The following is a 16,857-nucleotide window of genomic DNA, read 5'->3' on the forward strand; positions in this document are numbered from 1 at the left end:
AATTACATCTCGAGTATGTTGTTCGAGATCACTTTCAATTAAAAATATCAATGCACTATGGATTCATGGCTGGAGTCAAATTTATGTATAGGAGAAATGGATGAGAAGGAATGAAAAAGCTAAGCAAGATCTTATAATTTTGTCATATCAAGTATAAATGGAGGAACCAATCTATAATTACGGAGGTCGAAGGACACAGTCCAACGAATCTAAATAGCAACCATGTATTACCTCACATCATAAAGCAAGCGAAGATTGTCATGACCCGGCCCAGAAACTCAAATTAACGATAAGAGAACAAAAGGTCGGATGCTTATTTAAAATTTTATTTGCTAAACAAACTAATTTCAAAACAATGAAAGAGACACAAAAACTTCAAATACATTTTAACAAAATATATTATAACCATTTCAAATAAATACCTCTCTCTTAGTGCATTGCGTATACGGTACACATTCTCTTCTTTTTCACTCATTTAAATTCCTTCAAATAATCTGATGGACCGGCCCGGTCCATAGCAACACCGGCCCCACAGGGGCCGGTTCTCACTTACTGCAGGCGGAGAACCCGCCTGCCTGGGCGGACAAACCGAAGGGGAGAAGCAAATGGGAAGGGGCCCACCAAATTGAAGAGGAAGGATGAGGTGTTTGCCCTAGGGGTAATGAGGGGATTTTGAGGGGTTTATGTGAGAGTTAAAAGTGAGTTAGGGGGGCTTTTTGGAGGGATCTTGTTTGGTGGCTGTTTTAGCTTTCTTTTTCTCTAGGGCTTAGGAGAAAGCTTCTCTTCTCGAATTGAGAGCATTGTATCCGTGCAAACTTGTAAGTCTTTTGATATTCAAGTTATTGAAGTGTTTGTGAGTGTTTTCATCCAAGAAATTTCGCATTTTTCACCATTTTTGGGCTGTTTTTGCTGGATTCCGAAAATTACAAACTAAGCTCCATCATAATCTTTGCATATGTTTGATCAATGATAGTAGGGAGTTACAACACAACCAAGTGGGACGTCATGTTGCAAAATTAAAGTAATACAACAGCATTTTTAATGATGTGGGGTCGGCAAAACATGCAACAACAATAACAAGCCTTTATCCCACTATGCGGGATTGGCTACATGAATCCTTTTCTCCATTGTGTCTTGTTAAAAGTTAAATTCTCATCTAAATCAAATAAAGAAATGTCATTTCTAATATTTTCTAACCAAGTCTTATAGACGTCATGCTTGCGACAAAACATGAAGTAATTTTATTTAATAATAACCCTATTTTTTTAATATTGATCATAAATAATATATTATGCATATACACTTATCTTGTCTTATCATTTTATGTAACTAATACAATCATTAAAGTAGACATTGTATAAATAGTGTCAATAATAGTACTTACATTTTCGTTTCTTTTTCCAAAGTTTTTTTCAATTCATGCAAGAGGGTATATTGTATCCCCAGCTAGTATCATAAAGATGTGTACTCCATCAATCAACCAATACACACAAATAAACGATCAATTCTATTTAATCATCCATTTATATATCATTTCAATAACTTTTGATACATAATGACTAGTTGGACAAAATATCATACTATCATAATTTTGATATGACCATTCATTGAAATAAAAAAATAATAAATAATATTTGAATATTACAATAATAAATGTAATAAACAAATATCAATTGGTTCAATACCACAAGTTAGAGGAAATAATTTCATTACTATGAAAATAGAAATATGAGTACTCACCTAAAATTAGACTAGTGATTCATCTTACTCCATTGTCGTCTATTTAACACCTATAAGGCATTCTCATATTCTTAACAACTTGAAAATTTTCTATTCAAGTGTTTAAACTTTTTCCAAATACATCTAATTTATATAAAACTAATTTACTCTTCACATAATTAAAACCTTAAATAATTATTTTGTATAATATAAATTCCTCTCTCTATCTCTTTATATAGATTAGTTGACCAACATAGTGGGATAAATGCTTGTTACTTGTGGTTATTGTTGTCGTCGTCATCATCTCTCTTTATATATATAATTGTATATATAAAAATATATCTTCTATTTAAGACTGCAATTTCATCTTAATATATTTCAAATTTCAGTTAAATTTCTTTGTTATGCTATAAACTTATCCTTTAATTTATAACTTCACTATTATCTAAAATATTTTCAAAATATAATGGCATAAAATTTTAATTTAAATTTCCTTGATAGCATTTTTTAAATTTATTGTAATTGTTATCAAGATTTATAAAATATTTAAAAAATCTATAAATCCATAAATTTCAAATAATAATAATTTAATAATTAATTATAAGATAGGATCTTAGGTATTATCTTAATTGAAAAAAATATGAAAATTATCTTAATAGATCATCACATTAATTAATTCTCAAGTTTTAAATTATATAAAATTTGAAAATCTAAATAATCTTCTCGAGTATGGGTGTAAATGAGTCGAGTCGAGCTCGAGTCAGGGATGCTCGAGCTCAAACTCGCAAGTCAATTAGCGAGCTCGAGCTCGACTCATTAGACTGAAACTAGCTCATCGAGCCGCTCAATTTCGTGCCAAATCCGCGTCCGCCATTTTGATCTGCATCCGTCCGGTTTTTCATTTTTCCCACCCAGGTTCTCATCTTCTTGCCTATGTCCGCCAATCTTCCTGCCTATGTCCACCGTTTGGATCCAGTATTTTGAAATTTTAAAAAGGTTTAAATAAAATAAAATATAGTATTTAAAAGATAATTAATTAAAATTAAATATTTTAAAAAATTATCGATTATACAAAAGCGGCACCAGTTTTATCGATTTTCTGGTTCAACCATCGATTCAAACTAGTTTGAGCTGATTTTATGCAAATCCGACTTTTGAATTTGACCGAACTGAAAACTTGGATAGTTCACGGTCGAACCGGTTGAACCGACTAGTCCGATCTGGTTTTCAAAATGTTGTGTTTATATATATACATTCTCCTTTTAAATAAAATACATCATAAATAATTAATTCTGTCGGAAAACTATACCAAAATATAAAATAAAAAATTGCAAGTTGAAGATGAAATAGGTTGTTGTTTTCATTGGTTTAAATAATTATAGATAGAAAATAGAAAAACCTTAAGCAATAATTAGATACATAATTTACACAAATAACTTAATTTTGCAAGTTTCTAAAGAGAATTTAATTTTTAAAAAATGATGAAAATATCTTACTCGTATCAAATGATAGTATTTTCTAAGAAGAATCCTTTTAGCCTTACTATTATTTAAATATTGTAAAATCGAAAAATAGATACAAAGATAACAATGATCCATCAGATACAAAGATAACAATGATCCATTATAAATATAAAGAAATCCGCCTAAGTAGCTCTAATAACAAAAAATTGAAAATTATTGAATAGAAGAAGTTTTACCTTCCAAAAATTGAATAAATGGAGAAAAATTGCCTAAAAATCAAGTTGAATGGCGAGAGGCGACTGAGAGGCCAAGAGCTTCGGTTGGAGGAGAAAGCTCGATTCAAAATAGAGCCCTTTCTGACAGAATTTTCAATGGATTTCGCAGTAAAAAATTAAGTAAAAATTCCATCAAACCGTCAAATAATCACCGTCAGAAATTTCAATGGATTTTTCAACAAAAAATTTTCGTCAAAAATTACCAACGAAATTTCTGAAAAAAAAAACTTGCCAGCAATTTCCAATGGAATTTCTAGCGGCAAAATTCCGTTGCAAATTCCAACGGATTTTTTGGAGGAAAATTTGGCCGATAATTTTCAGCAAAAATTTCATCAAAATTTACAGTGGAATTTTGCTGCCAGAAATTCCATCAACATTCTGTGAATTTCCTAGTGTTAAAAACTTAAAAAAACTTATAAATCAATAAATTTTAAATAATACTAATTTAATAATCTAAATAATAAGCCTAACTTATATAACCTTAATATAAATTTCTAAAAATTAACTTTTAATTTTCTAAAATAACATTAAATAACTGACCTTATCCCAATCTTTTAAATAGCTTCCCCCCAACCCCCACCTTCATCCACTATAAAAAGCACGAAAGTACTCTCGATCACTAAAGCCGATGTCACTCAAGCCCTTCCTCGCCTCTAACCTCGCACAAAATTTCACCCTCACACACGGTTGTTCTCCCACGCCCAATCACCTCGCCTAGATCATTGTCTTCGTTGTTTGTTGATTTATAGGGATGAAACACTTTTGACTCCTTACGCACCAAGCAACGCACCTTCGTCTTCCTCATGTGAGAATGAACCAACACAGTCATCCATTCAAATCGATTGTAGTTTGTTTAATTTATCTCATATTACATAGATCATGGTGGAAGTATAAGGCATATCCCTTCAAGTGAAAGCTAAAGTTCATTTTGGATAAAAAAGGATGAAGGGATCAATAAGGTTGATTGGGATTTTGAGGCTCAAGGATGTGACCATTAAACAGCAACGCATCAGGCCCAACAAATTCATACTAAAGTTGGCTAATAGGCAAAACATGTGGTTCAGTACAATTATAGTTGTCAACAGGACTGCCTCTCGCTTAAAGGAAATAACATATCCAATTCAATTGTTTGATATGAGGTTAGGCTGATTGGAATGAACCCTAAAGCACATTGAGTAAGGGTTATATGCTACTGGGAGCCTTTGTAAAACGGATCAACCCTTCAGGGTCTATATATCTCTTAGCTACAAAAGTTAACATCCACATGATAGAGGGCTAATTATAGTGAACAACAACAATAACATCAAGCCTTTATCCCACTACGTTTGATTGGCTACATGAATCCTTTTTCTCTAGTGTGTAAGGGTTAAATTCTCATTTAAATCTAATAAAGATAGATTATTTCTACTATTTTCTAACCAAGTCTTTTTAGGTCTACATCTACTTTTTTAACATAAGTCAAATCTAATACATCTACTCTCCTAACCGGGTCATCAAAAGGCCTCCGTTTTATGTGGCCAAACCATCTAAGTCGACTCTCTCTAAAGTTATCTTCCAGTATAGCTACTCCAACCTTTTCACGTATATGCTAGTTTCGTATGATGTCTCTAAAAGTAAAGTCACTCATCCACCTTAGCATCCTCATCTTTGAAACACTTAACTTAATATTATGATTCTCTTTTAATGGCTAACATTCTGCACCATAAAAAATTGCAGGTCTCACCACCATTTTATAGAATTTTTCCTTAAGTTTGAGGGGGACTTTTCTATCACACAACAAGCTCAATGCATTCATCCACTTCAACCATCCAACTTGAATTCTACTCATAATATCTCCATTTATTTTACCATCACTCTGAACAATAGACCCAAGATATCTAAAATGTGTACTCTTATTAATGACTTGATCCCCCAAAGTCAAATACCCCCACTAGATCTATTACTACTAAAATTACACTCCATATATTCGATTTTAGATTTACGCAAACGAAAACCTTTAAACTTTAAGGTTGACCTCCATAATTCAAGTTTACCTTCAAGTTCCTCTCTATTCTTATCAACAAGAAGAATATCATCATCAAAAAAGCATACACCAGGGTACATCTTCTTGCAAATGTCTAGTGAGAACATCCATGACTAAAGCAAAAAAATATGGGCTCAAGGATGATCCTTGATCTAATCCAACTGAAATAGAAAAATACTTGGTCAAACCACCTTTTGTTTGAACACAACTAACAGCTGCTGCATACATATCCTTAATGACTTGAATATAAACATAATTAACTCCTTTCTTTTATAGAGCTCTTCACAGCACTTCTCTTGGAACTTTATCATATGCTTTCTCTAAATCAATAAATACATATGAAGATCCTCCATATTCTCTTTATACTTCTCCATCAAACCTCTCAATAAATGTATAGCTTCCATAGTAGACCTATCCGACAAGAATCTAAATTAATTTTGAGAAAAATTAGTATCACATTGCAACCTATGTCCATAATCTCTCCCATAGTTTTAAAGTATGACACATTAACTTAATTCCTCTATAATTTGCACAATCTTGTGCATCAACTTTAGTCTTAAAGGTAGCAATCAACATACTCATTCTCCACTCATTAGGCATCTTTTTAGTCTTCAAAATAATATTAAAAATTTTAGTAAGCCAAAAAATTCCTTCATCTCCTAAGCATTTGCACACCTCTATAGAAATATCATCAAGTCCAACAACTTTTCCACACTTCATTTTCTTTAAAGTCTCTCTAACTTTGATTTTACTAATACGTCGATAAAAAAAAAATCTTATTTACATTTAGGGTGCTAAGGTCACTAAAGTCTATTGTATTCTTACAATCTTCATTAAAAAAATAGCAAAATATCTCATCCACCTTTGTTGAATATCTTCTAATAAAAGCACTTTTTTATCTTCATCCTTAATGCACTTTACTTGAACTAAATCTTTACTGCTCCTATCTCGTTGTTTGGTTAATTTATTCATATATCTTTCATTCTCTTTTGTATATAATCTATTATATAAATAATTAGAAGTTAAAATATTTGCATCGCATATTGCTTTCATAGACTCCTTACGGGCCTCTTTATATCTTTCTCAATTATCAGAATTTTTAGATCAAACAAATTTTTATAACAAAACTCATTATTATATTTTTTTTTACATATTTTGATTCCACCACCAACTTTGTTTACTATTAAGAACTTTTTCTTTTGATATTCTAAGCACATCCTTTGCAATATTTTTAATATCACTAGCTAGCTTTTCCCACATAACATTAGCTTCCTCATCTATAAACAAAATCTTAGAATCTAGAATCTTACTCTCAAAAATATTGTTGTTAATATTTTTTAAATGCCCCCATCTAATCCTAAAACAATACTTTACTTTATTTTTTATATTTTGCACATTTATCTTAAAGTTCAAAGCTAATAAGCGATGTTGGGTACATAAAATTTCACTCGTGATAACTTTACAGTATTTGCAATCTAAACGATCTATTTTCTTATAAGAAAATAATCGATCTGATTTTTACTATATATATTATTATAAGTGATGAGAAAATCATAACTTATTAGGTATATAAGTGATGAGATTTAAATGGACATCTCCTTTTTTAAATAAGGTATTACCAATTAGAAAATAATAAGCTATAGCAAAATCTAATGTGGTATGTACATCTTCATTACTCGCACCAAACCCAAAGCTACAATTAATATTTTTAAAATCATTTATCACTCTACCAACATGTCCATTTAAATCTCCTACAATAAAAAATCTTTCTTTCAAAGATATTTTTTATATTAATTCTTCTAAGTCATTCCAAAATTTTAATTTTGAACATATATTCAAACCTACTTGAGAAGCACAAGCACTTATAATATTAATAATTTTAGCATCAACAATAATCTTTAAAGATATAATTCTATCTCAAATTCTATTAATTTTTACAACACTATCCTTCAAACTGTTATTTATAATCACGGCTACACCATTTCTAGTATGACTCCTATCAGAATACCATAGATTAAATCTTAAACTATCAATCACCTTGGCTTTCTCTCCAACTCATTTAATTTCCCGAATGCATGGAATATTTATCTTCCTATGCATCATAGTATCTATTAATTCCATTAATTTACTTGAAAGAGAACCAAATGCAACCCTCCACTTTTCTCGTCCATAACTTGGGACTTGACAACGACATTGAAGATGATATTGTAGTTACAATTATTGAAAATTTAGTAATTGAAAACATGCCTAGGTAATTTAGACGTTACAACAAAGGGTACAAAATATACCCATTTGATGTATTAGAAAAATTAGACTTGATTGATTAGGAAGAGAAGACAAGGACCTAACGTAACATGTATAAAAGTTTTTAAAAATAATTTGCAATTAGTAGTCTTAACACCTCAACTAACACTCAACATGAATGACTAAAATTTTCAAATTCACAAAATCAAACCAAAGAAATATTCTTTCAAAGGCAGAATATTGATAACAATGTTGATACACAATTAATAGAGTGACTAAATTAGTTCATGTCAAGTCATTGACATATGATGGTCAAGAAACAAACTAAATAAGTACTTCTCGAATGTTACAAAATATAAACATTACCGGAATTTTTCCTTGGGTCTTCAAGATCGAGAACACCAATGTTTTTAGATCAACTGACCAAACTGCAAATAATCAAGGTAATCAGCATAAGAGGAACAATATGGTGGCAATAATAGTTCAGGTACAGTGCAAAATTCAACTAGAAAATTGAGTGGTATAACCATACACTATTCAAAATTAACATATCTTCATATGAAACAAAGGTAGAAGGCAACGTTTGACCCAAAAGGAGATGCAAACCTGATAGGTGATGCAGGGCTTCAAGTTTGCTTGTCTAATGAAGATTGTCATCATCATTAATTTATTTTTGAGAGATGATTTAGTGGGGATTTCTTGTATTTGAATTTTAATGGGCTAAAATGTTTTAATGAGATGCAATGACACCTTGGAATGCATTTTTATACATTTTTTATTAATTCTGGCCTCACAAAGTACATCATGGTTGTATAGCATGGACCACCAACCATACTGTGGGATGCAATCACATGTTTGAGAACGACCATAGATTCAAGTCTGATATTATTTAGCTGTCACGCAATATTTGGGGTCATTTCACGTTCTATCATCAGCAATTATCCTAGAATAAATGGTCGTTGTCCCATTTCTCGATGTCCTGCTAGTCTGAAAACATGTCTTTTCATGAATTAAATTTTCATTCTTAGGATATAAGTTCTTAATTTCCCACCATGAAGCTTTAAGGAACCAATAAAATCATGTCCAACTAATTCTTATTCATTTTTCCTTCTGCTTAATCAATTATCCTTCCCATCCATCTACAATGTTTGTTCTTGATGTCAAGCAGGTGACGATGATTGTTATTGTTCCAACAACTAAGATCTAGATTTAGCATTGGCAACAAAGTCTCACAAGGATATAGAATAATCTCATCTCTAGTAACTCTTAAGGAGTATTAGTTAACGTATTAATATGCCTATCAAATATCAATGAAATCTTCATTACTTTTATTGTGTACCAAAAGAACAATACAAGTTGAAAATGCAAATTGTAGACCACGAATAATTTACATGAGTGTACTAATTTATGGCATGCATCATCAGAAAACCTACATAATATTATTCATACTTCATCCATGTTTTAGTTAATTGCTAGTGCAATTCTTTCCTAATCAACTTCTAAAATTTACTTTGTGCCTAGCATTAGAATCTATACCACCCTGTATCATCTTCTCTATTAGGACCTAGGTTGCATCAATGCTCACAACGTTAAAATCCTTAGGAGGTCATATGTTGGATCATGAATGTGATGAGATTTTTTCAAGCTTATGTGATCAATTGAACATGTTACAAGTCCAATACAATATCATAAATCATGAACTCACCCATGTCAAAAATCATGTAGAAATATGAAGAGTGGGGGCAACAAAGAGATTTGCAGACTCTAAATCTCGTAAAAACTTTTGTGCTTTGTCCATGTGAAGCAAGGAAACATGAAAATACAATTAAAACACAATTCCTGATGGGCAAGGTGTTCTAATGGATGCAATGGAGGAACCCTTTAGTGCTGAGGGGGGGATTGGCCCCTCTAAAACATATTAAAACTCTCTTTATAATAGGAATAATTTCATAATTTGCCCCCTCCTCTTCCTTTTTTTCCTCTACCCGACCATTTCTCACGCAAAAGGTAAGTCGCAAGCCGGTGCCTTCTTCGTGCATTTCGTTCGCTCCTCACAACCCTGCTATCTGAAGGTCGAAGCTTGAAGTAAAAAATGATGCGTGTGCAGGACTGCGGCCGCATAGCGTCTTCTTCAATTCTTCCCTCACCATCTTCCTTAAGTAAGCTACTAAGCTATGTTTTTTACTTTTCCCCCTTTGAAGGAAAAAAAAAAGTTTCCCTTACCATCTCCTTCCCTCGCCTTCTTAAGTAATAAGCTCTGTTGTTTTAGAAGTATAGTAGTTGTTGTTGTTCAATCAGGTAGTTCATCTAAAAATATATATCTGCATAACTTCTCGTGAGGTCCAATGGAGAGAAAACGGAGCCGTCATCGCTAGGCCTTGAAGAGGCAGTGGATGGGCTGCCTGGGAAGCGGGTGGATGAGCTATTGAAGAGGGAAGAAAAACAGCCGCTTCTCGAGAGGTTGGGAAAGGCCTCCTGCCGTGTAGATAGAGCTAGTGCTATGCTCGCCGAGATCGAGAAGCAGCAGGCTGAAGCCCTCCGCCAATCAGCTTTTTTTGCAGCTCCAAAACCGAGAACTGAGGTTTTGCTTCTTATTTCTCACCATTCTCTCTGTTGTTGATGTTTTACCTTGAATCAAAGCCAATGATGGGGATTAGTGGTTCCAAGGCTTCTATGTAGACTACGAATTTAAACATGTGCACTTCCTTTGAGAGTCAGTTGGCTTATGAAGAAGCTTTTACGTGTAATTAGATAAAAACCTAATTGGAAAGACCATAAAGGAAAACAGTAAACCAAGAAGATTTTACGTGTAATTAGAAAAAAAAAACCTAATTCGAAGCAATAGAATTATTTAATAATGAGAATTGGACTGCTGATAAGCTTCTCAGCTTGCTGCATGTTGAAATAGTTCAACATATTCTGAACATTTAACTTAATTTTCTTTAAAAAGAAAATTATATTAAAAGGTTCAAGTGATGGCAATTTTAAGCTCAAATACTTTGGATTCTACTAGAGATAAAAGAATATGTTGCATTTTTAACAAACTATCTCAGCTTTACATATATGAGGTTCTCAGGTTAACAATGTTGTTGAATTGTTCTACATATGAAAAAATTAAACTGATTTTTCTGCCCCTAGTCATATCTGACTCTTTATTGTTATCTATACTTCATGGTTTTTTGTTGGCCTGAAAGGAACAATTGCAAATACATCAATCTTATTAGAAAATTGAAAGGTCAACTTGTACATTGAAATAAAGGTTTCATTTGGGACAGCTTTCTTACTACTTATTAAAGCAGCTTTTAAGTCCCCCCCAATTTATTTGCAATTTTCTGAATTAAGGCTAATTCCGAAGGCACCATTATGGGGATCAATTGCCACAGACCTCCATGTTGATCTCAAAAAGAAGTGCAAGCTTATAAGTTATGACAATTATTTATTATTTAGCTGACCATGTAGTAGTGTTGATGATGGTCTTGATCGTACAAAGAAACATAATATTAATTTTAAAGCAGATTTAGATAACAAAATTGTAAAACATCCTAGAATTAATAACATGAATCAGAGGATTAAAGTTACTCATAAGCAAGCTCATTGAAGGCCATATTTGTGTAGCCATGAACACCCCAGGCACGTAATTATGAGGATAAACCGATACAAGCCAGGATATGCACAAGCTTGTGTCTTCATTATTTAACAGTTGATTGACTATGAGATTTCTAGCCAACCTGGACCGGCCAAGCCGGTCCGGGTCTTCTCCAGGCGACAAAAAATCGCGGGACAGCACACGATCGCGAGACAGCGGACGGGCGGAAACGATGGGGAGCTCGGGAGTGGGGTCCACTTGGAATTCAAACAAAATTGAAGTATTTTTGGAGGGAGAAGGAAGGGTAGAGAGGTCCTTTTGCTTTTGTTTTGAATTAGAATGCATTAAGTAGGGAGTAAGAGGGGGATTAGGGTTATGTCATGTTTTTGTAGGAATTTCTTTTGTCTTCTTGGATAGTGAGGGCTCTAGATCAAGATCTAGAGATTGGGAGAGTGCGATCCTCCTCTCGAATAGAGGATCCTTGTATCGTTACTATTTTCCTTGCATCTACTAGTAATATACAAGTCGTTTCTTCAGTTTTTCGCTCAGATTTTCCCCATTTCCTACTGTTTTTGGCTGTTTTACTGTTGTGGACAGCAGTTTTCATCTTGGATCTAGTTGGTTTTGGTGAGAAACACTTGGAAATCCAAGTGTTTCCTATCATATTCCAGTACAAATAATGGTTTAAAGCGTATTACTATGCTTCAATGAGCATTAGAATGTGTTTAAATGCTTTTTTCTGCAAGTTTGACCATATCACATGGAAGCTGAACATAAAATTCGTGCATTGAATTTTGATTGAACACCATACCTTAAATACACGCATTTAACTTGCACCATAAATGTGCGAATGTAAAAATAACTAGCTTCCTAAACCAACTTAATTTTGATTCAGATAGAAGTTTTGAGTATTTTAGTGCATTTAGGTCTTATGCTAATTGCTATCGTTCAATGCTTTATTAAAATACTCGGAACATTAGATGCATAAAGCATTGAAAACATCGAGCAAACCTATCACAGAATCTGTTTTTTCCTTTGAATGTCCTGCGACAACTAGAAGCTTGTTTTCCCATTCAACCTACGAAATAATGATGTTAACAAAATACCAGCAAAATAAACACTCAAAATCCTCGTAAGAATCAAAATGGTTGCAGTAAAACAAAATGGGCCGCTACTTAAACTCACCAGACTATGGCCAGAAATTGCTGGGAAGGCCACTTTTGAGGTAGAATTTTCTAAACCGAGATTTTCTATTTCAATCCTTGGATTTAACACGGACCATGTCAACGATCTAAGATCAAAAACCTGCATAAATTCCATAATATTAACATCTGCTGAGGTGTTTTTTTTCATATATGATTCTAAAATCTCATGCATGACCTGCACGTCTGAAAAATATCGACCATTGCAGCTTCCGCCAATGACGAAAAGCTTTTCCTGAGCAACTGCAATTGCATGCTGAGATGTTTAAGAAGTCAGGAAATGAGTGTACAAATAAGAAAAAATCTGCTATAGGGTAAACATGATTTCAAGGGTAATAGAACTTCTGAGGAAAAAGGTTACTGGCGCTGCAAAGAGAAGCAAATTGGAAAAAAAAAAAAAAACGGTTCTCACATTCCAGACACAAATCAAGGCCAAGTTACTGTAAGATAAAAGAAAAGTAAATTTGCCATACAATTATAACAGATACCTTTACCTTATAACGAGCTAAAGGTTTCCTGCCTGAAGAATGTAGTAACGTCCAATTATCATTATGGATTTCTGACAGAAGAACATTCAAATTATAATGCCCATTGACCATCTTATCTCCTCCACCAGCCAATGAAGGATCGTGCATATGGATTTGCTTTGAAATGACCTAAGGCTTTAGAAGGCTTTAGAAGGCATAAGAATGCACTCATCAGTTTTGAAAAATTAAGAGGGTTCAGAGTCACATAAACAATATCAGAGTTCAAAGAAGCCAATTTTTTTGTTAGTTGAGCAGATACAATCCAAAGATGAAATGGGATTGCTCATCGAGTTACACACACGAGAGGACCATATGCTTCCCTCAACTGAATTGATACTTTTATCATACCTACAGACATTTATTCATGATCTGCAGCATAATAACGTGCAAGTAAATGCTCAATTAAGAAGATGCACTTGCGGCCTTAACCCATTTGTTACATGTCTTCCGTCCATCTACAACCGTTTCCTTCACAAAAAAAAAAAATTCCTAGCTTCAAATGCCATGTTGACAAATCTAGGACAAGCATCAACCTTAACATCATTTAAAACTTTTACCACAGTAATTCAAAATTTCTTAGGTGTATGGTCATTCCATAAAATGTGCATTTTAAACTTGTTTTTGTCATGATAACCATTGGTATTCATCCATTTCTTAGTTATTCTAGTTGATAAAACTCACAGGACACAAGTATTAAAGCTCATAATCTCCACGAAAAAACAAACAATTGTTCAAATGCATTTTGCATGCAGTTCCAAGTTCTGTGTTAACCAAAACCAGTAAGTGAGGCTCTTCAAATTAAACTGGAATCTATTTTGGAAAAATGTAATGAGAAGTCTGAAACAATAAGCATATATGACATGCGTTCCAACTTAATAATCAAGCAAAACCAGTAATAACAGCATATTGGCAAACTATTTAGTCAACATGTGAAGATTTGAGTTAAATGGAAAAGGAAAAAAAAAATTAAAAAAGAGACTAGCATAAAATTTTTTGGAGCCTTTGAGATTTTGTAATTTTTGTTATAGAGAACAAATGTAAAGGACACAATGTTTGACTTTTAATATGACACAATGGAGAAAAAGGATTCATTTAGCCGACCCCACGTAGTGGGACAAAGGCTTGATTTGTTGTTATTATAGAGAACAAATGTAAAGAGTATAAACTGAGTACTACTGGCATCTATGATGCATCGACACATCTCCTCAAAGAGGAATACAATGCCCGACACATATCGGACACGACACGCATCTAACACGCCTTCGACACTTGTAGAGCACACCAAAGATAGGTGTGTTCTATTAAAAAATAATAAAAAAAATTTTAGGCACGCTTGTCTTAAATATTTTATATTTTTTTAATATAATTTCTATAACTTTTTTACTTGCTCTCTATAGTCACAAATAAATTGTCCGCACTCAATATTTCATTTTCTGAATATTCTTATTTCCATTTCTCCCTAACGAGTTACAACTAAGGCTTCACAATAATGCATGATGTCATCTCTTTGATGGTGTCACAACATTAATGTTTTAAAACAATCTCAACATTGAAGTATGATGTAGTCTTGACTTTGACGCTCGACCCCAGCAATTTTTACACTCATAATCACGCCACCACACCGTCTCGACATCTAATCTGTCTAAAATCATCTCAACATTGACAACCAATATCATCTCAGCATTTAGGGGTGATACTATCTTGACATCGATGTTTCATGTCTATTGCACAACATCGATGCCAGACTTTTGATAGTATTATCAATAATTGACGTGTCTTGTGTCTTTATCGTGTTGTGTGTGTTTCATAGATTGGCATACATATACTTGGGAAATGGAATGCACTATATATATATATATATATATATATATATATATATATGCGCACATGCATGCATATGCTTATATATATTATCAGTACACTCCTTTTTTTATTGGAGCTCATGAAGCATGGAAGGACAAGGCGGGTCACAACCTTCAAAATTAGCTTTAATTTCATTTTCTTTATTTTCCTTTCGCTTAGGATAATGCTAGTTATCACGCTATTAATTGATTTTGTTCTTTTTTTATTATTGGAATAAACATTTAACTATTTTTATTAAGAGGATTTCTTTGCCTGATTTATTACATCAAATGAACTATGATTTTATTTTCTTTATTTATTATAATTAATTTTGATGTTTATACTAATTAGCACACACCTTGTCTAACCTATATTTGGGCCCTATGCTTTTTTTAAATTTGCAGTGCCTTGTGTGTATATCATATTTTGTCCGTGTTACACTGTTAGTGACCCTGCAGCATTCAATATCAATCAATCTTTAAAAAAATAGGAATCTAAAAAACTAAGGCAAACATGTAGAATGCATTGGTAAAAAAAATGAACGTAATGGAGCAATTTTGCTAAAAGTAGAATTTAACTCAACTAGGATTTAAGAAATCCAGTCAATCTAGATTTAAAAAATCCTAGTGAAATTAAATCTCGGAAATTATCTTGCATGAAAGAGATTAAATCTAACTAAATCTTAATAAATTGTCTGCTTATTTGTTTAAGGATTAGAATTTAAATAAATATGTGATTTAACCAAGGGCTAGAGTCTAGGAAAGATGCTAGATATGATGTTAAACCTGAACTAAAATGAACAATTACTACAAACATTAATTTAATAAAATATAATCAAGACTTTAAATAAAACATAATAATTCATATAAATTGTTAAACGCTTTAAATAAAACATAATAATTCATATTAATTTAAAAGTTTTAATAGAAATCAACATATTCTTTAATTGTTAAACAATACGTATACAATGATATCAATAAATTTCATGAATAAAAAATTGAATCACTAAAGACATTATTTTATTAAATATTCTGTCATCATAAATTTTAAAATTAAGCAATTAGAATAATTATAATTTACTATCAATCATATTTTAAAATTAATTATCAATCACAATTTTTTTAATGTGTCTATTTATTATATTTTAATTCCATAAATATCATAATTATATTCATTAATTTAAATAAATTATTTTACATTTTTTATTTATTCATGTTATCAATTGAAGAAATTAACAACATTTACAAAAATAACAGGATATATTGGTAATTCTAAACTTAATGAAACAAATCTAAATCCCTAAGCCCTTGTCTTCTCCCCTTCCCTTCCTACCCAAATTGTAGAAACTCTCGACGAAAAAAGAAGAGGTGAAGAAGTCGCCACGAGAACTCGCTGGGTGAAGGCATTGGCGGGATTGGTGGCCTGTGAAGTAGAAGTAGAATTCGAGGGAGAAAACGCGATGAAGAATGAGTGAAAGCCTTTAAATCGTCTAACTATGACAACTCTAACGTATGCAGATAAAAACAAGCATGACTTGCCAGATTATTATGGAATCTTTAAAGACTAGAATTTCAGGTGATGCAAACCTACACAAGCAAACCTACTTCTACTTTCAGCAATATTGAGATTTCTTGGTCGAACGGACGCTATAAAATACAAAGCAGAACTATCGAATGGATAAAATCATCGTTGAGCTTGTTAAAAGATACAATCAAATCATTAAAAATGGCTAATCATCGTAGCTTTTCTATAGGATAAATGTTTTTGAAGCCATTCCACATAAAAAGAATAGCCGGTTGAAAACTTAACCTTAGTTAACGGGGACGAAAGCTCGATCCATGTAATGCGCTTATCAGGACAAAACGCAAAATAAAAAAGCCGATCCAAGTAGACAAAAAGGAAACAAAATGATTGCTCTGGAACATCATACATTTCCTGTTTTATTTCCGCAAAATCCAAGGTCAAAAACGATTTGT

General features: G+C 32.5%; 1 protein-coding gene across 9 annotated transcripts in view; it reads right to left on the minus strand.

The window, feature by feature from the left end:
- LOC110099920 (acyl-CoA-binding domain-containing protein 4) overlaps nucleotides 1-16,857 on the minus strand; it is a 35,122-nt gene that overhangs the window by 17,973 nt on the left and 292 nt on the right. The window contains exons 1-7 of one of the 9 annotated variants that reach the window (XM_020827247.2): nucleotides 16,691-16,709; nucleotides 13,388-13,507; nucleotides 13,007-13,184; nucleotides 12,691-12,768; nucleotides 12,496-12,615; nucleotides 12,322-12,388; nucleotides 8,091-8,152 (exon numbers count right to left, since the gene is read on the minus strand). In XM_020827247.2, the coding sequence (XP_020682906.1) occupies nucleotides 8,091-8,152; nucleotides 12,322-12,388; nucleotides 12,496-12,615; nucleotides 12,691-12,768; nucleotides 13,007-13,147 (468 nt within the window). In that variant the 5' untranslated portion in view covers nucleotides 13,148-13,184; nucleotides 13,388-13,507; nucleotides 16,691-16,709. Of the gene's footprint in view, nucleotides 1-8,090; nucleotides 8,153-12,321; nucleotides 12,389-12,495; nucleotides 12,616-12,690; nucleotides 12,769-13,006; nucleotides 13,185-13,387; nucleotides 13,508-16,690; nucleotides 16,817-16,857 lie in introns of those variants that run through there. The other 8 variants (XM_020827242.2, XM_020827248.2, XM_020827245.2 and 5 more) reach the window with 8 other exon arrangements.

Source organism: Dendrobium catenatum, unplaced genomic scaffold (genome assembly GCF_001605985.2).
Source record: "Dendrobium catenatum unplaced genomic scaffold, ASM160598v2 fragScaff_scaffold_334, whole genome shotgun sequence".
NCBI classification, from domain to species: Eukaryota; Viridiplantae; Streptophyta; class Magnoliopsida; order Asparagales; family Orchidaceae; genus Dendrobium; species Dendrobium catenatum.